General features: G+C 39.4%; 1 protein-coding gene across 2 annotated transcripts; it reads right to left on the reverse strand.

The window, feature by feature from the left end:
• Positions 1 to 3,357: 3,357 nt before the first annotated feature.
• ITPRID1 (ITPR interacting domain containing 1) lies at positions 3,358 to 26,848 on the reverse strand. Of its 2 annotated transcripts, XR_007776881.1 has the most exons (5): positions 23,684 to 24,375; positions 20,619 to 20,658; positions 19,605 to 19,697; positions 18,820 to 19,022; positions 3,358 to 4,031 (listed from the first exon to the last, which is right to left on the reverse strand). XR_007776881.1 is itself a non-coding variant. In XM_050970944.1 (4 exons), exons 1-4 carry the CDS (start codon positions 26,020 to 26,022, stop codon positions 3,973 to 3,975), a joined length of 468 nt encoding a protein of 155 aa, XP_050826901.1. In that variant the 5' UTR covers positions 26,023 to 26,848; the 3' UTR covers positions 3,358 to 3,972. The 2 variants fall into 2 exon arrangements, 1 of the variants encoding a protein (XP_050826901.1); XM_050970944.1 differs by lacking the exons at positions 20,619 to 20,658; positions 23,684 to 24,375 and adding an exon at positions 25,910 to 26,848.

Genomic DNA, 26,848 nt, shown 5'->3' on the forward strand with positions numbered 1-26,848 from the left:
AAGGCAGCTGTATGGAGTCCCACTCGACGGGTCGCAGAGGCTACTGAAGGAGAGGGTGAATCTAGTCAATTCGCCGAAATCAAAGCTATTCAACTGGCCCTAGGTATTGCAGAGAGAGAGAGGTGGCCAAGGCTCTATTTGTATACCGATTCTTGGATGGTAGCCAACGCTCTATGGGGATGGCTGAAGAGATGGAAAGAGGCGAACTGGCAGCGCAGAGGAAAACCAATTTGGGCTGCGGAAGAGTGGAAAGATATCGCTACTCGGTTAGAGAAGTTACCTGTGAAGGTTCGCCATGTAGACGCCCATGTCCCCAGAAGTAGGGCTAATGAAGAGCAGCAAAACAACCAGCAAGTACATCAGGCTGCAAAGATAGGGGAGTTGAAGATAGACCTTGACTGGGAGCATAAGGGAGAGTTATTCTTAGCACGATGGGCCCATGATGCCTCAGGTCACCAGGGTAGAGATGCCACCTATAAGTGGGCACGAGACCGAGGGGTGGATCTAACCATGGACAGTATCTCTCAGGTTATTCGTGACTGTGAGACGTGCGCTGCCATTAAGCAGGCCAAGCGGGTGAAGCCCCTCTGGTATGGGGGGCGGTGGTCTAAGTACAAGTACGGGGAGGCCTGGCAGATTGATTACATCACACTGCCTCAAACCCGCCAAGGCAAGCGCTATGTACTAACCATGGTAGAAGCCACCACGGGATGGTTGGAAACCTACCCTGTGTCCCATGCTACAGCCCGTAACACTATCTTGGGCCTTGAAAAGCAGGTCCTTTGGAGGCACGGTACTCCCGAGAGAATTGAGTCGGATAATGGAACTCATTTTAAAAACAATCTTATTAATACTTGGGCTAGGGAACATGGCATCGAGTGGGTGTACCATATCCCCTATCATGCACCAGCTGCAGGGAAAGTGGAAAGGTACAATGGATTGTTAAAAACCACCTTAAAAGCATTGGGTGGGGGGTCTTTAAAAAACTGGGAGCAGCATTTGGCAAAGGCTACCTGGTTAGTTAACACTCGAGGTTCCACCAACCGAGCGGGTCCTGCGCAGTCTGAGCTCCTTAATATAGTAGATGGAGATAAAGCCCCAGTGGCCCATGTCAGAGGTTTGTTGGGAAAGACAGTATGGATCAACCCTGCCTCGAGTACAGACAAACCCATCCGTGGGATTGTCTTTGCTCAAGGACCAGGTTATACATGGTGGATAATGCAGAAAGATGGAACAACACGTTGTGTACCTCATGGAGAACTGATTGTGGGATGAGACTCGTATATGAATGTCATTGTTTGTTGAATGTGAGACAGAAGGAAACTGTAAGTGTCAAAGGTGTGAGCAAGTAAGATGAGAGGAATGCGTAAGTGTTAAAGGTGTGAGTAAGTGAAAAGAAAGTTTTTATTGTATGTTCACAATATGGGATAAGGGGTGGAATGTCGTGGGGTGACAGCCTTTATCCCAATATCATGTGTTGTGTCTGGCCTTTCTTCCCCCCCCCCACCCCCGGCCGTCTTGCCGCGGCGGGGCGGGGAGGGGGGGGTGAGGGTGACCGGGCACCTCGGCTTTTGCTTTTGGCTGGCTGGCTGCTGCTGCTTAGCTTGCTGGCTGCTTTTGCTTTTTCTTGCTGCTGCTGCTTATCTTGGCTGGCTTTCTTTCTCTTGATTTTTTTTTTCCTTTCCCTCTTTCTTACCCTCCCCTGAAGATACCGTACCGGCTCCGGACCTGACCTGGGACGTCCAGGACCCCCCGGAGTCTGCGAGAAGAAGATCAGCACCCTCCACAACACTGCCTGGTTTCTTTTTCTTTTCTTGTGTTGGGGAGTTTTTCTTTTGTTACTTTTTATTAAATAGGTTTTATTTTCCACTTTGCTCCTCCGAGGAATTCCTTCCCGAACCCGGTATTGGGGGAGGGGTGGTTGGAGGTTTGTTTTAGGGGACTCCCTTTCGGAGATTTCCCCTAATTTGTCCTAAACCAGGACACTCCTATACTTATAAGGATCTGAGAGTTGATGTATAAAGCATCATCTGAGTCTGACGAATAATTCACCTTGAAAAAGCACAGCTTTAGTGTTGCTTGGAAGATGTGAGAAATGATGCTCACATTTAAAATTTCAAAGGCTTATTAAACTTTAACAAAAATACAACAAAGAACTGAATAAGAAAAAATTACAGCACTGGGAGTCTCCATGACCAGCATCCACAAGCTCGTTTAGAAAATGGATGCCTTTTATACCCTTAGCGCCTCCCAAAGTTTTGTCCATCAACTCTTTCTCTGCTGTCTGTTGATGAAGATTACTTTCTTACATCTTGATTGGAGGTCAGGTGTTGTTATACTGTGCCTCCTGGTAACAAGCCAGCCCTCCCCAAATGCCCTGACTACCAAGGCTATTACAAGGAGGAGGGGAAAGAGGACTATGGGAGGACATATTACAATAGCATCACTATACATCTACAAAACTTCTCTTAACATATGCATAATATCTATCTCTTAATTGCAAGAAACAACCACCATATTACTCATTTATAACAACCCCCCCTTTCCTTTTTCCATAAGTCATTTGGCTTGAACAATTAACTCTCATTTTTGATTTTCAATAATCTACTCCTACTTCTCAAAAAAAAAAGGAAAAAAAAGAAAGAAAACATTTAATGAGTTATACTAGCATCTGTTGATGTGGGCAAGGATGGTGGGAGCAGAAGGGAAAAAAATTAGGTTTTCCTTATATACTTATTTGGAATGGACAAACTGGGATCACAGAGGTCTGGTGTGGCTTTTTTACCCCGATTACTGTGTGTATGGTGTTGCTACCCATAGCAGGTCTATCTTAGTGGCAAGTACAGAGGCCAACTTGGTCTTGCCCTATAGGCCCTCCTATATTAAAAGACATGTGAGGAATGATAGAGGCCTGGTATAGCTTTCTTGCCCCCACCTTACCATGCCTATGCAGTTCCAGCCTGCAGCAGGACTATAATCTTCTCAGTGGTGAACAAAAGGGCCAATCCCTTTCTTGCCCTCTATTTCTTGTCTTACTATACTTTTTGGTTCCTAACGAAACCACCCCAATACCTTATTGGAATTATACCAATACAACCAGATGGGATATGCCTGGGCTTGTCTGGCCCTTGCTGCTTGACCAAAAGGCAGCAACTGTGGTGTTTTCACCTCAGAGACACCTCTGGCTAAGCTGGATGCTGCAGCTGGGTGCTAGAGACAAGTCAAGACATGCAGGAGTTCAGGTTTACACTGGTGGAGAAGCTTTAAGGCAAGGTGAAGGAAAAGGAGTCGGGTTCTGCTGGAGGGTTTCGATACAGACCTTTATTTCTGGCCCACAGGCCTTTGAATCCAGTATCAGTGCTAACAGAACTTCCTGAACTGTGTGCTTGCTGGCTCTTTTAACCCCAGGGAGAGGGGGAAGGAAGGGGTAGGGATCCCACAAACCAGGTGCAAGGCAGGCAGGTCTCAGGTGAAAGGGACACCTGGATGGGCCAATGGCCCCCAGGGATGCAGAGCATCTTTTGAACTCTGCCAATCACTCAACGCCCTTCTGGAATGCCAGGATTGACAGAGCTCAGCAGACATCAGGATGGGGGAAAGGAGAGATGATTGGCACCTGGGGAAGGACCGGGATAACTGAGGCAAGCTATGACATCACACCTTAACAATACCTCTTATGGCTCCTTGTGTACTTCCCCTCAAAAGATGCTTGTAATTCCCATTTATTAAAACAGGACAATTACATCAATGACACGATTCAAACTCCCCACCCAAAGTGTTAGTTAAAACAGTCTTTGAGTTAGCTGGTTACCACCAGCTTGACTCTACTTTTCAGACGTCTTTGAGCTTCTTTGGTTACCTCTCATCTAGATGAGGTCTGGATGTTATAGTCTGTCCTTTGGGTTCTTTCACCAGGCCTTTAATTCTGTTGACATATGGGTCCACACTCACTCTGCAGTTTGCACAGCCGATTCAGTGGTTAGCAGTACCAGCAGCATTTCCACGTAGAGTTTGATCCTTGGAATCTGAATCTGAAAAGAAAGAACGAAGAATTCTTCCTCTTGGTAATGATTTTTAATGTTGGGGAAGTTAGGAGCAAAAGCAAAAAAAAAGCAAAAATAAATTCTGGATGTTTCAAGGTGAAAACATAACACCTTTCAGGTGGTTCTCTTTTTAGCTTTCTCTTTAAAATAGTCTCAGAACCTTTCCAAGCCTAGGTGAAAGAAATAAATTCATAAAGGTTATAATACACTAATAATCTTGTTTGAACAAACTCAGAGAAATGTCTCTAAGGAAAAGAAATTACTTAGCAGAAGAAATCCAAGAAAATATTTTTGCCAAAGGATATATGTAAGGCCAGATTTTTTTTTGCTTTAGACCCATTTGACTTTTTCATAATAGCAATGAGCACATCATGTCATAGTGCTGGATAAACTCTTTCAGAAAAAAAATCAGACAGGAGGGGATCTATTAGATCTAAGTAACACAGTAACATTGATTTTGGTGTGTTGTCCATGCAGTCTGTAGCTTAAGGGGTCCCTAATTCTCATTTTCAAAGGCTAGAATAAGAAAGAAGGATCACATGGTTTCAAACAGTACATGGTCTTAATTTATTGATGTGGTAGAGAACAGTCAGAAGTTAAACAATATATACCCTATCTAATTTGAGAATATAGCATTTACCAAATTATCTTAGACATCTATCTGGGGAGTTTACGATCACCTGTGTTTACTGCCCTGTCAATGCCCTCACTTTTGTGTGAACTTCTAGTCATGGAGCTGCAAGTACAGCATGCTAAGTGCTTTAGAAAGACATTGAGATTGCTCCAGGGCTATAAATTTGCAGTGCTGCAGATCTATAAAAGACACTCTAATTTCTTACCAAGGCTGATAATTAGGTCCATCCTCCAACTCTTGAACAAGCTCTACTGAGAGAAAAGCTGCACCAACCTAATCACAGAAAAATACCCTTTTGGAAGGACTTGAAAAGATAAATATCTTTTCCTTGAGAAGAATGCTACCACCTCAGCCTAAATTTTCACAATGTTTTATTTGGGTTATAGTATGTTCAGTTTACAGTGATAGATCATTTCAAGCATCGAAGTAAGGTTAATTTCGCCATGCAAAAGCACACGAGGAAATTAGTTTGGGGAAAAGAGGAAAGATAGGAAAAAAGGATCAACCCTGGTCAATGACTAGTTCTATAAAAATATTCTTTACCATATGTATCAGTGTCCCTGATACATATGGTAAAGAATATTATCATATGTATGTGTGTTGGCAAAATAAAAATATTGCCATCTTACACTATCATACTGGTTGAATGAATGACATCTCAGTTACTTCAGTGGTAAATTCTTCGACAATATCCTAACACAAAGACAATTTAAGATTATCAAACCCTCAATGAATAGCGTGAGTTCTAATAATTTTCCCCATAATTCTGCTGTATGGTGTTTGTTGAAAATATTTACTTTAGCTTCCATCCTGAAAAAGAAAATCCAAACTTACACTGTAAATAGAATGAAGATAAAGTACAAAATCCAGGTTACCTCTTAGATTTCAAAAGAACTGGCACCTTGCAGGTTAGGTCAGCCACTTTTTTGAGCATGTGGGCCACTAGAAATGGAGATTCTTTTCTTGGCCTGTTTATAGCAGGCATCTTGCATGCAGGAGAATAGTGGAGCTGTTCTGCAGCTAGGTGCAATGAAGCCCACTCTTTGATGGCATTGATGGGCACTGGGATGTAGGATATACTAAGGTGCATTTGTTTCCAGGAACTTATTGGTGTGTAAGACAGCCCAATTAATGCATGCAAAATGTGTGCCTGGACTGTCCCCCTACCAGCAACATCTGCACAAGAACAGGTTGCTTTTCCTGGAGAATATGGGCTTACCCAAGCACTAGCAAGACCTGTTTCAGTAGCTGATGTGGGTTTAATTTTTCTGGTGAATTTTCTCCCATTTGTCACCTGAAAAGGGGGACATTGTGAGGAAGGCACAGTTGATGCCCAAGAAGGAATGAATGGTGGGCATTTAAGAAAATGTGGCTGAGTGCCTTGGCATACTGTTGGAATGATTCTGGGGAAGGGGGAGAAGAGGAGTGGTTTTGGCAGTTTCTTAGCTGGAGGGTCATCAATATTTTTCCCAGCTGGGAGCAGAGACAATTTTGTGGTTTTTTCTTTGCTTTGCACCTCTCCATTTTTGCAGCCATTTTTAACATGGAGCTCTGCCCGCTGCAGGCTTGTTGCTTGTTCCTTGCAAGAGAAAAAGAAAGTCCCAGCTACACCACAGACACAGTCTTCACTAGCTGCCGGTGCTGAGAGAGACCAGCACAGTCTGTGTGGGTGCCTGGGGGAGTCAACTCTTCTTCCCTCTCCCTCATCTGAGTTACCACCACCACCAGGGAGGTCCTGCTCTTGCTTTGGAGTACCCCCTGAAGCCGTGAGGGAGGTACTACAGCCTCTGCCTCAATGCAAGACAACAGTGTCCCCTGCCAGTGGTTGTTGTAACTCCACCAAAGGGGAAATTGCTAAATGGACGGGAAAAGGCAATGATGTGGGTTTAATTTTTAAACCCACATCTGGGATTAACTGGATTATCTTTGACTTGCTTTTGCTGTTGTTATTGTTGTTTGTATTGTCTTGTTTTATATATATAGTCCAATAAAAATTATTATTATTTTTCAGGCATTTTTTGCCTGGAAGCCACATAATTTTGAAATAATAATAATTTGGAGGGAGGGGGTCATCTTTCCATTCCAGGAAAGTTCCTGCCTTTCTTAGCAGACATCTGTCTTTTAAATGAGGCAGTAGCATTGGTTGCCAAGAAGGCCTTTACAAGAGCTGACTTATTCTTTTCCACTTTAATTGCGTGATCACGGGTCTAAGTTTTGCAGCATCCAGCAGACTAGCGTCACCCCTGCAAGTGTCCTGTGCTTTGGTCTGTTGGGTATTGACATAGGTCAGCAAAGATGAGAGAGCACTGACTACATGGTCAAGTACTTCCAGCTGTGCTAAATGTTCATAAGTTTGGCAGAAAGGGAGGCAATGTGGTTTTTAAAACTCATTACTTTAAATAATCAGGCACTATGATTATTCAAACTTGTTATTACCGAGGCACATACTAATTACTTCATTAAAATGTGGTTACATTTTTCCATTTGCTTCCAAAGGACCAGTTCACATTACATAGAGACATCAGTGTGTAGTTTTTTATATTAGAAAATCATGCAATGTTGAATTCATTGGGTCAAGAGCACCTAAATACTGCTCTCTGTGAAAAAAGGTTACAGAATCCAGCCTTAAATTCTCCAGTTGGCTTGGCCAGACTTGGATGCCATATTTCAAGAAATATTAAAAATCATGTGAAGAAAGGTTTTTAAGTCTGATCTCAAAAATTTACAGCTGCCAGCAGTCCAGGATAGCTGTAATATGTATAGTCATTAACTGATGAAAACTGATGACAAAAGCTATGTTTTCATTTTCATAGGAGTATAAAGCAAAACACTTATCTCCCAGAAACTCATAGCTGATATTGCATATTGTACTAACTCCCTGTAATTTCTGGGGCATTTTCTCCATGATACAATATATATAGAGAGGTAAGTCAAGAACATTTTATTTAAGGTATCTTGAAGACCTCCACCACTACACTACTAGGAAGTTATACAGTAGAACACAACACATTTGCGTGCATGTTGTGTTAGTACCTATTTCCTGAGGCAAAATATGTCACCTTGCAAGATTCATTGAGGACAGTAGATGGCAAAATGCTAACTTTCTTGGCTGTTGTTTCACTTAGAGAGCAGACACATTTTCTCTATGCAGTTGGCACGTAAGCTGTTGGTAAAGCTGGTTCATTGACAATTAGTCAATGAGGGGATATTTAACATGAATGTGGGTTGGTCCACTGGTTGTAACACCATTACATGTAATTCCTGATAGTTACTATATTTCAAGAATACTCCTTTCTGTCTTTGCCACTGCCTATATTTTAAATGGAGAAAAACTTGGCCACTTTTAGGAAAAGGTTTCACTTGATACTGTTTAAAAGAGTTATCTGGTCTATCTGATTTGACCAACACTACATGTTACACAGTGTTGTATACTTTCCATTTGTGTTAGGGTCTCAGAGTAAATATTTTTTGTTTTGTACATCCATTGTGTTATTCTCCATATAAATCATACTTTATGCTCAGTATTTCATCTGGATCCCACTACATATCACACCATAAACATGTCAAGTGCTAATCTCCTTTGGCTGACAGTGGCGCAGCAGTCCAGTCATTCCTTGATTTGAACCAGAACAAAACTTGCTGTGATTTGAATTTCTTAACCACTGCTTAGATTTTTTAAATTATTTTAAAGAGCTTGAGACATCTAAAGAGCAAATTGAACAAGATAAATTACAAATAAACAACAAAAAATAAACATTCACTCATGCGCAATGTAATAAATACTCAGGTCATGAGGAAATTATGTCAGGATAGCCTTGTTTCATGGACTATTTCTATCCAAGCAAGCAGTTCCTTCCATGTCTTGGTATGTTCTCTAAGTATTGCATCTCAAATGAGCAAGAGGTTAAAAAGGTCTCCTTAATCCCTAAAAAATAGTCTAAAATGGTAACACAATGCCCCAGATTGCAAGGCAAGACATATTCTATTTGCCATCTGTATGGCAGTTGTCTTCTATTAAGTGGGCAGTTTTCCTTATCCCTTCCACAAAACTCTATTCCTGAAAGAGCCAGACAGAAACAGGAAAGGACTGCAATAGGAAATAAATGAAGTATGAAAATGGAAAGACATCACTTTACTATGGAAATCCTTAGTCCCTCTCACCTCCCTCTCCCTTTTTCCTCCGGGTTTCTCATCTTCCATATTTTACCTATAACTTTTCTCCTTATCTCTTTCCCTTTCCAGAGTAATACATATCATACTAAATCAACTAACTTTCTCTGCTGACTCAGAGAATATGAAGAAGTAAACTGACAATGAGAAAACCTCCCAAGTATTCTTTAACTCTTATTAAGGATTTTCTTCCTTTTCTACCTCAAGGGAAATGAGGATTATTTAGAATGCTTTATCATTGAAATGGCTCAGTGATAGTAAACCAAACAGGGTAACAGTAACTGAATTCATCCAACACCACTATCTCTGGAATCAGTGTTTCAATACAGTCTTAAATGTCCAGAAGTGCATATGGTCTGCCTTATTCTGGTACTTCTTCTGGTATTCACTAAATTGTTCGTGGAAAGGTAAATGCTGTGGAACATCTCTAGACCTGAAACTTTGTGATGGGTTGATGCTGGCCAAATACCAGTGCACCCACAAAAATAATTTATTCATTTTCCTCTGCTATAGTTAAGCAGAGGAGCGGGAAAGAAAATTCATGGGGTGAGATAAGGATTAGGAGAAAAACACTTCAAGGGCAAAACAGGCTTAAAACTTCAAAAGGTAAAAGGAAGCATTTATTAACAGAATTAAAAGAGGATAATGAGAACTAAAACTGTTAGAACATCTTTCCCCCTCCCACTCTCCCCCATGCCCTTCTTTCCTGACCACCAACAGCTAAGGGAAACAAAACATGGGATTTTTAGTCAGTTTGTCACATCTAAAATCTTTAATCAGTTCACTCAGGGAGAGGAGTCTCTTTTGCTATGCCAACGGGTCTTTCCTACAGGAAACAGTTCTCTGTGAACTTCTAACATGGTTTTAATTTTTATGCCTAACAGTCCGCCCAGAACCTGCTTGCAATGTGAAGTCTCTCCCACAACTTGCAGTCTTCCCAGAACTGCTTTTCATGGACTATCACACACTGTTAGATACTGTAGGGCAGTAGAGTCCTGTACAGTGTAGGATACTGTAGGGTAGTTCTACATGAGAAATATCTATGGAAGTAATACCAAAGCTTCTGTGTAACTAACGGTCTGTAAAACCACCGAGAAGCTGTACATGCCTCTGTGAAAAACACATGTTAAAGATGAAAAAAATCCTGGGAAAACTCTCTTTCTCTTCCAACAAACAAAAAAGTAACACGCCCCAGCCCCCTGTCTTGACCCGGCCAGGCTAGGTGACCCCAGCCATGGGGCTGGGGCCCTTCCCCTAGGGCACCCGCCGGTCCCTCATCGGCTGCCAGGGAGGGGAGGGAGTACCACTGGCCAGGCTGGGCCATAGATACAATTTCCAACATCTTACCGCTAGTCCAGCGGTAATTAACAAACCAAAACCACTACAGGCAGCAGACAGAAGCAGGGGGGCAAGGAGATAAATCAACAGCTACCCCATTCACTCAGGCTGCAGCCAACACCCCAGCTACTCGAGTTGTAGCTAAACCAAACAGTAAGCCTAAGCCCATAGCTAAACTGGACAGTGAGCCTCAACCAATGGCTGTTGCGCCTACCACGAGAGGCAGAAAACACACAACCAAAACTGATCAGCCAATAGACAATAATGATAATCTGGGGGAAGAAAAGCCAAAAACTGACACAAAAAACCAAAAACTGACACAAAATCAGAAGTCACTATTAAGTCCTTTTTCCTACAAAACCTTCATAGCCTAAAAAAAGATTGCACTCGATGACCTAAATCTATAGTTATTTAGTTAGTCCATCTTTAGAATGCTGCAAGAAAAGCTACAATTCTAAACAGTACTGAAGCGAGGCATTTGAGATCCCTGTCACATACTCTGATTATTGACCAAAGATTGATGAGGGGGGCTGACCTTTACAATCTCTGGGCACAGGTCCTGAAAAGTGTAGCACAAAGATATCTATATACAAACTATCTCCATATGCAACAAACCCAGTAGAAGACCATAGAACAAGGGATTCAATGCTTGAGAGAAATGGCAATGGCAGAGATTGTCTTCTCAGATGACTTAGACACTGTAAATCCAGACTTGGTACCATATACCTCCATAATGTAGCAAAAACTTGTTCAACTTGGGCCACAAGAGTATGCTTCTGCTTTAACAATAATAAAGAAAAGTAACAGGGAAGAGACTGTACTTGATATGGCTCCAAACACAGAGGCTCCAAACATATGCAAATGCTGTGCATGGCCCAACACATGCAAAAATCACAGCTATAAAAAGGTTTGCAAAAATTAGAAGACAAAATAGAAGAAAATCACAAAAAACTCAAAGAAGAGATGAAAGAGGGTTTTCTCCAAATCTTGGCAATACAAATCAAAAATTCTTATACCAAATGCAAACATCTCCCAGACAGAGAAAAAAGGTACACCCCAAAAGCTGAGCTGTGTTCTTCCTGTGTAATTATAAAAAACCCATGAAAAAATAAGATAGAAATCTACTGCTGCTCTAACACAACGGGTGCTTGAATTAGAAAACAACAAAACTCAGAGAGGACGTTCCACCAAAAAAGAAGCAACTCCAATGGCCCATAACCAAATTTCCAAGTATAACGATGATGACAACATGTTCAATCCCCTTGATAGAACCTCCAAAACTTATGTCCCCCCAAAAAGGATAACCAAGCTTAGAGGGGCCCTGCCTCTAGCCAGATAGAGGCTAGAAAAAAACCATGTTTTTTAGACTGTATAGATTCATTAGCCTAGCACATCAAAATCACAAAAATATAAAGCCTTAGTCAACACTAGTGAGTAATGCACATTATTCCCATCAAAACAAGTGAGGGCAGAATCTATTTCTATTGCTAGCGTGACAGGAAAATCACAAGATTTTACTTTAGTAGAAGCTAATGTGAGCCTGACTAAAAGTAAGTAAAAGAAACACCCTATTGTAACTAGCCCAAAAGCCCCATGTATTTTAAGCATAGACTTCTTCCAAAATAGGTATTTCAAAGACCCAAGAAGACTTAGGCGGGCATTTAAGATAACAGCTATAGAGACAAAAGATGTTAAAGCAATTAAACACCTTGCCTAAACTATCAAACACCCCATCTACAATAAGACTCCTAGAAGTAGAAAAACAACAAATACCAATTGCCATTTCAACAATGCACCACCAACAATACAAAACAACTCAAAATGAAGTGATCTCCATGATTAAGATGATCCTTGAGCTAGAGAGCCAAAACATAGTCAACAAAACCCACTCACCCTTCAACAACCCCATTTAGACTATGCGCAAGTCTAAAAGAGAATAGAGATTAACTATGGACTCTTGTGCCTTAAATAAAGTACTACTACACCATTAAGCACTATTATACCAAACATATAAAAGCTCCAACACAAGATAAAATCCAAAGTAACAACATAGTATGCCATTATTAACATTACCAATGCATTTTTCTCCATTTCTTTAGCAGCAAAAAGCAAGACTCAATTTACCTTCACATTGAGGGGCATACAATACACCTAGAACCTATTGCCCCAGAGGTAGAAGCACAGTCCTACCATCTACCATAAATGAATCCAAACTTCACTAGAAAAAGGTAAAGCTCCAAAACATCTACAGTACATCAATAACATCATTGTGTAGAAGAACACAGCAACAAAAGTGTTTAAGAAAAAAAAAAATCATCCAAAGTCTCCTAAAAGCCAATTTCACCATCAAAAAAAGCAAGCTGAAGGACCTATTCAAGAGATCCAATTCCTAAAAGTAAAGTGACAAAACAGACAATGTCAAATTCCCACCAATGTCATCAAAAAAATCATGTCTCCACCAAACACGAAAAAAAAAATACAAGTTTCCCTAAGCACCATAAGCTTTTTTAAAAGATACATTCCAGAATACAACCAAATTATAAGCCCTCTCTATTTAATCACCCACAAAAAAACACTTTCCAGTGGGGCCCTAAATTACAACAAGCCTTTATCCAAATTAAGCAAAAGATTTGTCATACAATAGCCCTTAGCTCAGTCAAAACAAAACCAAATACAAAAAAAGTGCTCTATTCTACAGCCAAGAACCAGTCTATCCTAGAACCTTTAATAAAAAGTGCCTAGCAAAATTCAAAGTAGACCACTAAAATTGTAGAGCCAAAATTACAACAAGTCTAAATCCAACTACACTCCCACAAAAAAAAAAAATTAACAATCTATAATAGAGTTCAAACTGCCTCAAAAGTAATCAACACTAAAGCACAACTCCTCCTAGCACCCCAACTACCAATACTAGAGTAAATATTCAAAACAAAAATTCCCTCTACCCACCATGCCACCAATGCCACATAAACCAAGTAAATTGCCCTCATCACACAGCGTACCTGTACTGAAAAACTAAATTGCCATATGATTTTAAAAATAATTACAAATTAACCTAAAAATAAAAACTTTGGTCTCTTAAAAAAATAACAAGACCAAGGAACACATGCTGAAAAATCTCTACCATACAACCAACTGCCAACAAAAAACCACATTGCACTCTTTTTACTAATAGTTTTGTTGCATTTTAAAAATAAAATGAAAGCAAAAACCAGGCGTATAAAGCCTCACACAACAAGTTACAAAAGCTACTAAAAGAAAAAGTTAATCAAGCTAACTCACAAAACTCAAAGCAATTCAATTAGCCCTAAACATTACTAAAAAACAAAGCAGCCAAAGCTCTACCTCTACACTAATGAAGTGGAGCCAATGCTCTTCAACAATAGTTTAAAAAGTAGAAAAAAGCTAATTAGCTGCATAAACCACCCCCCAATTTAAGCTGCTAAAGAATAAGAAGATATCACTACCAAAGTAAAGAAACTACCTATAAGTCCTCCATATAAATACCCATATCCCCAAAAATAAAACTAACAAAAAACACCAAAACAACAAGCAAATCAATCAAGCTACAAAGATAGAAGTGTCAAAAATAGACTTAAATTAACAACACAAAAAAAGTTGTTCCTAGCTAAATAAGCTCATAATGCCTAAAGTCATTTAAAAAAATTGCCACTTATAAATAGATACAAAATCAGAAAATATATTTAACCATAAACAATATTTCTCAAGTTATCCATAACTGTAAAACATGTGCTAAAATCAAGCAAGCCAATTAAAACCCCTATAATAAGCAATAGTTCAAATTAAAAGAAGCTTAGCAAATTAACTACATCACACTACCCTAAATATGCCAAAGGAAACGCTACATGCTCACAATAGTAAAAACCACCACAAGATAACTAGAGACCTACCCTATGCCTTACACTACAGCCCATAACACCATCCTAAGCCTTAAAAGGCAAGTCCTTTAAGACCTTAGTACTCTTAAAAAAATTAAGTCAAACAATGGGACTCATTTCAAAAACAACCTTATAAAAACCTAATCTAAAGGACATAACATTAAGTAAGTGTACCATATCCCCTACCATGCACCAAACAAAATAAACAGTTGCAAACAAAATAAAAAAATACAATAAACTATTAAAAAACACCTTAAAAGCATTAAGTAAAAAATCTTTCAAAGATTAAAAACAACATCTAATAAAAGCCACCTAGTTAGTTAACACCCAAAGCTCCACCAACCAAACAAGCCCTACCCAATCTAAACCCCTAGATACAATCGACAAAACCAAAATCCCAATAATACATGTCAAAAGTTTATTTTAAAAAATTAAATTAATTCTGCCTCAAATACAAACCCATTCATAAAATAATCTTTACTCAAAAACCAAGTTACACATAATAAATAATCCAAAAAAATAAAGCAACACAATACAAACCCCCAAAAAATCTAATTAAGTAAAAACTATGAATAAATATTACTATTTAATAAATTTTATTACCATTATCTATATATAGCTATATACTATGTATAAAACATATTTTTATACAGTTAAAATACATACTAGTTTTAGTAATAGGCTAACAATATGAAAACAAAGAGTAGAATGTCCTAAAGTAACTTTATAATAGTTATATCCCCTTTTATCTATTTAGCCCAAAAATAAGTTTTGCACCTTTAAAACTAATTCTAAGAGCAAAAAAGAGGGGAAAAAAAAGCACACAAAGTTTATTTTGAAAAACTACACCAACTCCTCCACAGTCCTCCTCCTAAACTATATTATCTGCTACAATACAAACAAGACAGAGCTCTCCATCGCTTTTAAATAATTTTTTAGCTAACTAAAGCAAAAATAATTCCCTAAACTAAAGTTTCTCTTTTTCTTAGAACTATTTAAACCTAGTCTTAACACCTAAAAAAGCACCAACAAGTCACACCTGTAGCCCACCAAATCAAGGCTGAGCTGCAACATTTCCAACACCAGAAAGACTAATAAAAGATTGAATAAGCCAAACTACAACCTGTGAGAGCTCAGCACATCACTCCTGATGTCCAGAGCTACCGAGAGAACCCCTGGGGGGCTCAGGGGCCTTGGAATTTTGCCAAAAGCACTTGGTGGCTTGATTTTGATCCATCTAGGGATGTGCCACCGATGTGTGAGGAGATGGAACCTGTGGGAATCACTCGGGTGTGAATGGTGAAGGGAAAACATAGTTATAGGGTAAATCACAGATTTTGGGGTTTTGGTACAGGGGGGTTGTGGAGACAAGATGGAGGAAACAAGGCATGTCACAAGACTCTTCTTTCTTCTTCTTGTCATCCATCTTCTGGTGTGGTGTTGGCACTTGGGGATTGGTCTGGGGTGAGAGTGTATCCGGTGACGAGGGTGATAGGTATTGGGGATAAAAAGTAAATATGATATACGTAGTTTTTGTTATAAAAGGTGTGCCTGCCTTGGGTGAAGGTCAGAGTGCCTTTGGCTGCCGTGCTGGTCAGATCCCGGTCAGGCAAAGAAGGGACTTTTTAGATAAGATATAATAAACATTCTGAAGACCGAAAAACCCTGGAGTCCAGACTCATCTTTTGAGGCCCAGCCTGCCAGAACCATCCTAAGCGTGTGTGGGAGCAGAGACGAACAGCCGAACCCCATACAACCCACAAAGAAAACTTTCTAAACTTATCATCTCTTTTAGAGCAATAAAAGATTTTATTGTTCAATATTATTCAGTTTTTATACTAAAAAATATTTTGCCTGTTAAATAAACAAATTTTTTCCACTTTTCTCAAAAAAAATCTATTCCCAAACCAATTAAGAAAAAAGCCACTTAAACCTATTTTCCAAAAAAAAACCTTCAAAATTTTCTTCTAAATTTGCCCTAAACCAAAACAAATACAAGTAGTAATGAAATCACACCTTGGTTACTGACTATACTTACACTATGTAAACTCCTTCCCTCAAAGGCTTATTTCTGCTCTCATTCCTGTTTAATTCTCTACCTTCTTAGTTTCCATCCACCATAACAGGGTCATAGAATGCCTCGGGTTGGAAGAAAGCTTAAAGACTATCTAATTCCACCTCTCCTGCCCTGGGCAGGGACATCTTTCAGTGCAGCATAGCAGGTTGCTCAGAGCTCCATCCAACCTGGCCTGGAGCTTTTCCAGGGATGGGGCATCCACAACTTCCCTGGGCAACTTGTTCCAGTGCCTCACCAACACCACAGTAAAGGATTTCTTCCTAACACCTAATCTAAACCCATTCTCTTTCAGTTTGAAGCTATTCTCCAAAATCCCATCACTACATGCTCTTACAAAAAAGTCCCACATCACCCTTCTTGTCACTACCTTCAGATACTGAAGGGAAGGCAGCAACTAGGTCATTCTGAAGCCTTTTCTTCTTCAGGCTGAACAATCCCAACTCTCTTAGATTTTCATCATAGCATTTTCTCTTTTCTTCCTAAAAGCTCCATCCCTCTGATCATCTTGATAACCTTCCTTCCAACTCGCTCTAACAGGTCCTTTCTGGCTTGGGGATCCCAGAGCTGGATGCAGCCCTCCAAACAGGATCTCAGTAGAGCAAAGCAGCGGGGCAGAATCACCTCCCTCAGCCTGCTAGCCATGCTTAATTTGATGAAGCCAAAGACACATTTGGCTCTCTGGGCTGCAAGCACAAATTCTTGGGTCCTGTCCAGACGCTCATCCATCAACACCCCCTATTCTTTCTTGGCAAGACTGCTCTCAATCTGTTCATCCTCCAGCCTCAGTCAGAGGCAGCATCTTGCACTTGGTTTTACTAAACTTCATGAAATTTCCACAGGACCACTTCTTGAGTTTGTCCAGGTTCCTCTGGACGACATCCTGTTCTTCAGGTGTGTCAACTGTACCACCCAGCTTGGTGCCATCTGCAAATTTGCTGAACGTGCACTGGATCCCAGAGTCCATTGAGATTGACTAATACCCTCTAAGCCACTGACTACTACTACATCCATCCAACCAATTTCTTATCCGTTTAAGAATCCTCTCATCAAATACATTTCCACCCACTCACACCCAATAGCTCAGATCCCTCTCTTCTCTCTCTCTAAGGAGAGAAATAAAGTGAGAGCTGAGAAACCTCTTTTATGTATTGGTTTGCTGTAAATATTGCAATGTGTGCACAGTGCACAGGGCTTGCTATAAAAGGAGAGGGACTGGGGCGGGGGGGCAGGTGGAATCACATTTTTCACAATGCTTTGACATTTCACTTTCAATTCTTATTCCATCCTTACTTTTTGCTTGGTGCATTTCTCACAACAATACATGGGCTGTGTTAGAGATCCTGCTTCACTGAGCATCTTCTGTAAACAGAAGATTTCAAGAGCCATCTGGCTATCCTGTGCCACAACTTGTGGGAATATGATGTCAAAAAGGGACTTCGCAGATGTATGATATACCAGCGGATTAACAATGCCATTTTAATGTAGAAATATCTTCAGGATGAAGACCTTGTATTCATTTCTCAATAGCAAAATGCATAAAACAAGAACTAAAAGCATCTAAATTAATAAAACTCAAGACTGTGTGCTTTAAATGGTGCCATTTTGAACAAGGAATCTATTGTACTTAATATGATCTTCATCTACCCTTAATGCATATTTGAACCACAAAAGTGTTAGGTTCTAGTTAGGGTCTAATGCACAAGCTCTGGTACCTCTAGTCATGGGAAGTTAATATCTTGTTATCTGCTCTGAACATTGTCCTGTGAGAGGAATCCATCAAGGGTAAAAGGGAAAGTAGGCCTACATCTGGCCTGGCTGAATTCCATATCTTCTGTTGAAGTCAGGTAGAAAAATGATAAAAGAAAGGCCTCATAAAATCAGGCCTGCTCTGTTAGATCCATGGCTGCCCTATCACTTCTTCTAAGTGCAGCTAGTACTTTGCAAGCTCCCTTGTGAAAATAGTCCTGGTATGAATAATTTTTTAACATAACATCTATTCCTGGGTGAACAACAACTAGCACCTGCATGAACATTAAATCTATCCCATGAGAATCAGTAAAGAAAATATGTAAACAATTTAAGAACAGAGAGATTTGACAGATAAGTACATGGTTACCTTTTACTAACCAAGAGAGTAATTGGCAAGAAAGCTACTAACCAGTTGGAGTCACACACAAGGTCTGTAAAACTGTATAAAAATGGATTATGTGAATAAAGAAGGGCTTTTCCTGCATGAAGAAAATGGAGTCTCACGTGTTTTGTTCCAATATCTATTGACTTATATCACCAGTGATGGTCAGTACATATTAATGTACTGCTGGTGAGATGGCTGAGTCAATGGATGCATTTAATTCTGCAGCCTCTGCAACACCAGGGACTATGTCTGTGGGGTAGGTCTTAGAGATGACATGCAGTTTTTATTAAAAAATGCCACAAGCTGGTAGCTTCAGCACATAAATCAGAGTCCATAGCTGAGTACAGCTAAACAGTACTTCAATCATATTAGGAAGTATCATTGTCACAAAGGGATCCTCAATGTCTCCTAAATACATCTCTTTTTCATAAATTTTCTTTTATAAGCCTCTTCTTCTCTACCCTCTCAGTTACCACACTATTTATGGCTGAAACTTCTCCTTTTGCCAAAATGTTTCTCCTTACCATATAGGTTTGGCCTCTCAATGTCCATCTGCTTCTTCTGAGCTTCTAAAAAGGCTTGGATATCATATCCTTTTGCCACAGAAACACCACTGAGGAAGCGAGGAGGGATTTTTGTGCGGACATCAGGTTCTTCTACACCAAACCCCAAATTAAGCAGAATCTCCACTGGATCTTTTTCCCAGAACAACAGCCGTTCAGTGATGCTGTGGTGAAAACATCAAGATTATTTGCATCACTGTCTTGGTACCACTTTTATCTTGCAGTAGCTCTCATATGGTCTTGTTTTTAGTAATTATCTTTCCTGCTTTTTCTCTCTTGTGGGGACTATTGCTGAAGTGGAAGTAGTCACATTGCATTTTGGGTCATGTTGCTAAAAGATTAATATATGTTCCTTTCCCCAGAAAAATCTGGTGGCATTACATCTAGATAGCCTAGCAAGTAGAACATTAATAAAAGGTGTAAGTTCACAGCTCTGCAGGCTCCCTTTGCTCTAGACACAACACAGACAAGGCATGCTGCAGCTGCCATAAACTCTCACAGTCTTTTACCTTCCAGAGGATGCAAAGACCACTGTAGTTTCAGGAGGGTTTTGATTTTTTAAAAATACACTTGAGATCAGTTAACTATTATTGAGAAGATTATTTTAATCTTGTTCAAATAAACCAGTACATGGCTTTTACAAATTAAGACTTTGACTGCTTATTAAAAATTGTACTCACATTTGTTGATCTCTGGACAGACTAATAACTTGTATTCCTCTCTGATAATATATGGATGTAACTAACCTTTGGGGTGGACCAGTGGGCATGAGCATGTGCGAAAAGCTGAGATTCTTGCAGCACGGCATAACTGGACTTTCTGAAAATTCTAGCAGGGACCTAGTTGGTAAAAAAGCAACCATTAAATATGTTTACTTACATACTCCTCTGAGATGTCATTATTATTTCTTCCTAGAATAAACATTTTCATTTTGTCTTGGTTTATTATGATACATAATAATACATAATAGCAATATCTTAGAAGAGGAGCTGATATGTGGCAATACGCTTCTCAAGAGCAGTATGTTACAGTAAGTGTGAGAATGTATGTGTAAGGTACCAATTAATTATAAAGGTGGCACAGTGGCTCCCATTTTGACAGATGGTGAATCTTTGGGGAACATTTAAGGAGTATGGTTTCTCTAGCCACCTCCATCAAAAGATATAATTGCTCATAACAAAGTTTTGGAGACACAAGGCACAATGAGTTGCAGCAGCAGGAGTGGCAGCTGAGAATTATTCTGTTCTTTATTGTGTCTGTATTTTCTAATCTGTAGAGAAATAACTGCTTTTCAGAGCCCTCACACTGTAAAAGGAATATCCCACACCATGGTCGTCTTTGCCAACAGGTTTTATCATGCCCAAAATTACTTTACTTTACGTACACCTATTAAGGTCAGTAGCAAATGTTTATATAGAGTGGAAGCATTGCATTGATAATTTTCTTTTACCATTGCAGGTTATCCATCAGCTCACATGCCTAGAGGGATATACAGATTTTTGAATTAACACTGTTGATATAAGTTTGAGAGAAGAAAACTGCAAAGAAGAACTAAAAATAATTTATTTTTCTTACATTTTCCCATCAAAACAGAAATGGTCAAAATAGAGAAATGACCAAAAATCTGATTTAATAAAATAAAGAAAACATTAAGCCTGAGTGACAAAACTCAAACAAACAATATCACTGTGGGAAGCTCAAAGTATAGTTTAGTCATAGAATAATGCAATACGTGTCAATAAGAAAAGGAAAATAAGTACCTTTATATTTCATGAATCCACAGCAGTACACTCTAGGCCCCTGCATTTAAAAGTAGGCACTATGAATTGGGTTCCACCATGTGCTGCAGAACCATTGAAGATTATATATACAGCAAATGTGATTGAAATAAATTTCAATCCCTGGGTTTTTTTAAATAAAATCTCCACAATTGTAATATATTGCTTTATATTCTCATTCCAACATACACAGGTATGATTTTTTTGGTACATAATAGTTTTTCAAGTATATTCAAAATTTGGTGAATATTTGTGAATATTGGTTGCTCTGGGCTTAGCATCAAACACTAAATATGTTTGAGAGTAGTGACAGATGCTGAATACTTGCAAGGGCTTTTGGAGGAGGAAGTATATGTCCAAGAACTTAAGACATTGTTTCATGGACTCCAAGTGTGCTATATCTGTGAGCTGTAAGGTATATATTTGATCATTTCATGAGGATGAGCTAGAAATAAATTAGATAAAAATATACTGTGCCTGTAGTTGTAACTTCCACTTCTAACACTGAAATAACACACTTAGCTGATCAGAAAGCTGGGGTAACATTTGCCTACAAACAGCAGAAGATACAGGAATTACATAAGATAAATGCTATAGGCTTTTTTTTATCTATAAAAATAAATAGAGAAGAAAAACTTTCAAAGTTTTCTCTTCTGCTTAAAAAAATTATCTCAGTAAAGAAGGAGAAACCATTCTTTCAGAGAATTATTATTCTGCTCGTAAATTCTTACATGAATTTCTTCTAGCTTATTCAATAAAAGGATATCCATCCAAACTGAGAACATAAAGGTTACTGACATCCTGTTATTTCTGCAGTAACATAAAACAGACTTTCTAGCAGCAAACTGAGCACGTTTTGAACGACAATCAACTGCTAGTTATATACTATTTCCTACTCATGTGCCAACAGAAGCTGTAAATTCACTGTAAAATCCTAGAAAATGCAAAAAAAATAAGATTAGAAAGTGAGAATTAATACAATTTCCCCCCTAGCAGCACATACATACTCCTCTCTGTAAGAGAACATTATACCACAAACTGACTGCTGGTGTGATTTCTTCAATATCTCACATTGCCAGGACTCAGCGAACACAAACGCTGCAAAATAAAAACCTAGCACTGTGAAGCATTGGCTAGGATGTTAAGTAAAGAACATAATGACAATTTTAAGGATACCGTGTTTATAGGCAACATAGGCAGTAACAAGTCACCAAAAAATCAAATGGGAAGAAATAATAGGTTATTGCGAGTTGGGTAAGAGGCAGTAGCTGGTGTGGCTGTATTCTAAAATGGGGCAAACACAGGCTGTGACACCTTAACTAGCTTTTGTTGTAGGCCAAAGTAAGTTGTCCTGTATTTCCGTGAGGCAAGAGCATACCAATATACTGCTCCCAAGAGTAAGACATCCAATCTGTTAAGTGGTAATAAACTTCTCAGGACCCCTTGTCCACCTCGTGACTTGGACAAAGTTTACATCTCTGTGTAGGGCAACACAGGTCACTTCACTCATGGTTAGTGTCAAGCTTTTCTCCTAATGAGAAGACTCTCATGACAATTTTCTTATTAAAGTGGTTGTAATTTTTAGAGTTTGTTTTCTCCATATTCAAGACATCACAGAAATTGTAATGGGGAAGGCACAGTATTTATGTTTCCTGATCTATGTAAATATTTTGTTCCCAACACTAGAAACACTGAATCTGATTAACAAACTGGAACATACTTCAGGGGAAATAATGGAAATAATGCCCTTTAGAAATCTGTCAGAAAATGTAACAAACATAAACAAATAAAAAATGCTTTTTAGACCAACTGTGGTGCTAATTGGGACTCTTCGCTGAACATCTAAGTATACCTCTGCCAACCAATGTGGCCTCATATATTTGAGGAAAGATAGGACATTTTAAGCCTTAGTAATCTCTTACTAACAGGAGACAAGATTAAATCACAAACTGTTGAACTTCATCTTCTATTCAATAAACAGGAAATGCAGATATGGAAAGACTGATAAATAATATTTTGGGCTTCAAAAATATTCTTCTGTGGACATGAAGAGCTATGAAGTGATCTGAGCTTCTGGTTCCTTTCCTATTAAACAAAAATTCTCTGAATTCCCTGTGTTCAACAGATTAAGAAAGTAGGTGAGAACAAGTGAGAAGTTTTGCATTTAGGTCAAGCAGAATTATGGTCACCTAATAATCTCATACCATAACTTCCAGAGTACATTGCAAACGCATCCTAGAAACCTCTACTCCTTCAGCGGAAGAAAATGAAATCATGCCAGTGAAGAAGGTGAACCTGGGACTTTTTGGTTGAAGGCAAGAAAAAAATATACACCTTAACCATGGTTTTACATTCTCTCAGTAACTGCCCCCCCAGCCCAGACCAAGTTCTGTGATGCTTGATATTTTATCATTAAACAGTCCTTATTAGAAACGATGAATGGTGTTCTGATGTTCTATCTTACCTTCCTGCTCTTGTCCCTTGTTGGTAGACTGAAAAAGAAAAACCTCCCCAAAAGAACATCTGCTCTGTCCCAAGGAGAGACAAGGTCAGGAAGACAGTCCAATGGGCAGGCACAACACAGGTCATTCAGGACATGGATGGGGATGGCTCGTGGAAAAAGGGAGCCATAGGCTCATGTTTCCTGTATGCATCTCCTTTCCCCTCAATATATATCAACTTCATTTAAGTATTGAGATTCAAAACTTGAGTTTATGCTTAAAGCAAAATCCATTAAATTTTAGCATTCTGCATGAGTAAAGTCTGCCATTTCTGAACTTAAATGTTATTAAGAACCTAAATAAATCAGCTTTCTGGCCAGGTGTCTTGGTTTGGAAAGACAGGAGTCTGCTAAGGAAGGCAGGAGCCTCCCCAGAAATGGAGAATATAAACCCTCCCCACCCCTCTGAATTGCTATAAATTTTAAAGTAAGGGGCTCTCAAAAATATGGGAGCAGGAAATATGGGAGCAGGAAATAACAGTTCTTTAATAGGGAAGAAAAATAAAAGGATAAAAAAACCAATGCAGTACACTAGAACAACACTGACAGAGTCAGAACTCAACCTGACACCCTGTTGGTCAGGGTGTTGGTAGCAGTCCAGTTGGAAATGTGGCTGCAGTCCTCCTGAAGTGTCAGGTGTGGTTCTGTTGGAGCAGGAGGTCCTGTAGGAAAGGATGTATTCTTCCTCCGAAGATCCAGTGGAAGAAGAGGCAGCTGCTGTTCCTCTGGAGAATCCAGGGGAGAAGCTGTGGAGTTCTTCCAGAATCTCCAGACTATTTTTGGGTAGCAATGCTTGGTACCTCCCTCTGGGCGGAGCATCTCACAATGGGTTGTTATAGTTCTTATCGGTCATGCAGTGACATTCAATAGCTTGTTATCAGCAGATGTCCCCTACCGAGGGAGGAGTGATTGTGATCTCTCAGAGAGAGAGATAAGGAAAAATTGCCAACTTGACAAAAGAGACCTGCCATACAGATGGTAATAGAATACATCTTGCCTTGCAATCTGGAACACCAGGAGTGAGTAGAATGGAAGTAAAAGCCTTATCAGTGTATCACCTATGAGGAAGTTGTATGATAGCTCTCAACTGTTCCATGTTTGCATAATGACATGGTAATTAGTAATGACACCTGCAATAATAGCTAGCTCTCCTTTCTATGAATGTGGCTGACTTGGTCTTACCCTAATACTGAAAAATGTAACTATGACTGTAATATAAGGCAACTGCTTTTTTTTTTTCCTCCTCATCTAACTTCCAAATTCACTCCTAAGTCTGCATATGTTCTTTTTTATCACACTTTAAAGCAGGGAATATATGAAGTCATACTGAAGAATTCATGGGAAATACCTGTCTTTCAGACTTTGTTTTTATACCAAAGTTGGACAAAAATTGAAAAATGTCTCAATTTTGGTGATCAAAATACAATTAATTTTAAGTAAGTTTAAGGTTAAACTATATTTCTGTACAGTGGTATTTTGCCTATGGAATTAGGTACAATATGTGTAGCCACAGTTTGTGCTATAAATCATTCTTGTACAGTGTGCTACATCTACCCTGGGGCATACAGTCTTGTGAAATTACCATGTCAAAGCAGACTATTTGGTCAGAAAGAGATTGAAACACATGATGGGAAAGTCTGTCTTTCAAAGAATAGCCTAGAAATTAATGGAGCATTGAGATGCATTTCACATGAGGGACTGTGTCATAAGCAAGACAGATCGTTTCAGAACAAATAGTTGTGTAGAAAGCATTTTGATGGAGTTTAACAAAATAAAAAGCTCAATATTTTGTTCAAATCAACCAAAGTAAAACATTTTGTTCAGAATTTTCAGGGGTCACAATTTTCCTACCAGAATCTTCAATACTGAAGCACAGTGAAAAGACGTGGAAAGATTGCAACAGTCACAAGTCTTTACACTCAAGTCTTTAAAGATCTAATTTGGACATATGGAATATGAATTTACAAAGTTATTCTTTTTTTTTTTTTTTTTTTTTTTTGTTAAACTACAACGCAACAGAGTTGTTTGAAGACTGTCCATGTCTGCCTAACTCTAACTCTGAAAGTTCATAACTGGTTCACTGAAGATTAGACTATACCAGACCAGTAAACCAGCATGCTTTCTCTCAACCAATCTTTTCAGTTCCCTTTATGGTCAGTAAAAGAGTTCACCCATATTAGAAGGAAGACACAAAGAGGTTTTTTTTCTTTGTTGATGGAAGAAGCAGCCTGGCCTTGGACTAAGCACAGAGCTCTGAAATTATATTTGCTGACAAGTGGCACATTCACCCAGACAAAAATGAAAACAGTAAAACACTCGTGAAAGTTTGGTGAAAGAAAGATTAGATTTTGCTACACTGGCAACGTTTTCCCTACCCTCTGAAGAAAATGAGGCAAAGCACAATCATTACTATGACACTGAGTATCAATATAAGTATCTCGTACTTAAAAACTCCCGTGGGAAAAAAGAAAGTTGTGCTTTTTTAACATTTCAATAGCGTAGTGGGTTGAGCGTATCCACTAAAATTATTTACTCATTTTCTGCTGTGAGATAAAGACTAGAAGAAGGGCAAAAGCAGTCTCAAAATTTTAAAGGGTATAAAGAGAACTTAATTAACAGTACTAAAAGAAGAATTATAAGAATCAGAATAAACCTTCAGAACACTTGTCCCCCTACCTCCTCTTTTCTTTGCCACTGACAACATAAAGAGACAAAACCTGGGACTTTCAGTCAATTTACCCCCTCTAAAATAGTTTTCCTTCAGTTCACTTACGGAGAAGAGTGTCTCTTGCCGTGCCATGGAAACTTCTCCATAAGAAAGAGTTTTCTTGTGTCTTCAACATCACAGTGAATCAGCTGCCCTGGAGATGGAAATCTGTTCACCATGTGAAAGGCCCTCCCCTCGACTCACAGCTTTCCCCACAATTGTTTTCGAGAGCTCAATCTTTGGCTAATGGGGTACACTTTTAAGGATGAGCTGTTCAAAAGCAAAGCTTCTTTTCATCTATCTCTAAGCTCATCTTCATCTCTGGGAACAGAAATGCAAAGACCTTGAAGGAAGAAAGATCTCATCTCAGGAAGACCTCATCTTTCCTGGGGCCAAAGTTCTTCATCACTTATCTCTCTCTGTTCAAGCTTCTTACTGGATCACAGCTACTTCAACATCTGCTTGTTTTAGCATGGGTGCCTTTGATCATGTCTACCGTTTGAACGCTCCATGCCCCCATGCTTTTAATGAATTACATATATATTCTACTGTATCATAGTCCATCACAATGGCCTTACAAAAGAATTTCAGCTCTTAAGTTTGAAGCATCTCTTCTTTCTCCTTCCTCTGGATTTCAGCTCTTCCTTCTTCACTGATTTTGGCGTCTCTGTGTTGTTCTCTTCATGTGCCTTCACTTTTTTACTTTCCTCTGACTCAGGAGAGGATTGATGTCTGTTAGTTTCATCTGTGCACTGAGAGAGTTCATATCTCGCTGGACCTCTTCATATGGTGCTCTGATCTCTGCAGGGCGGTGGCTGCTCGGGCTGCATGGCTGTTTTCCGGTCCCTGCCGCGTTCGATTCCAGCCGTGGTGCTGCTTTCTGCGGAGGGCTGCAGGGCCGGCTATGTTCTTAGCCGCATGATCTCCCGCAGAGCCAGCAGGATGGCTCGCCAGCTCACGGCCGGAGCGGGGCGCGGCTCGGCTCCACCCGAAGTCAGGCGAAGC

The sequence above is a fragment of the Serinus canaria genome, chromosome 2 (assembly GCF_022539315.1).
Source record: "Serinus canaria isolate serCan28SL12 chromosome 2, serCan2020, whole genome shotgun sequence".
Taxonomy (NCBI): domain Eukaryota; kingdom Metazoa; phylum Chordata; class Aves; order Passeriformes; family Fringillidae; genus Serinus; species Serinus canaria.

What these genes read in the sequence shown, in the direction of transcription:
- ITPRID1 (XM_050970944.1), bottom strand. Translation starts at nt 26,022, where the DNA reads ATGGTGAACAGATTTCCATCTCCAGGGCAGCTGATTCACTGTGATGTT. An exon ending in GGCAAGAGACACTCTTCTCC is followed by an intron (nt 19,698 to 25,909) that starts GTAAGTGAACTG and finishes TTTACCAACTAG; the next exon opens with GTCCCTGCTAGAATTTTCAG. An exon ending in TGAGAGGCCAAACCTATATG is followed by an intron (nt 4,032 to 18,819) that starts GTAAGGAGAAAC and finishes CTTTCTTTTCAG; the next exon opens with ATTCAGATTCCAAGGATCAA.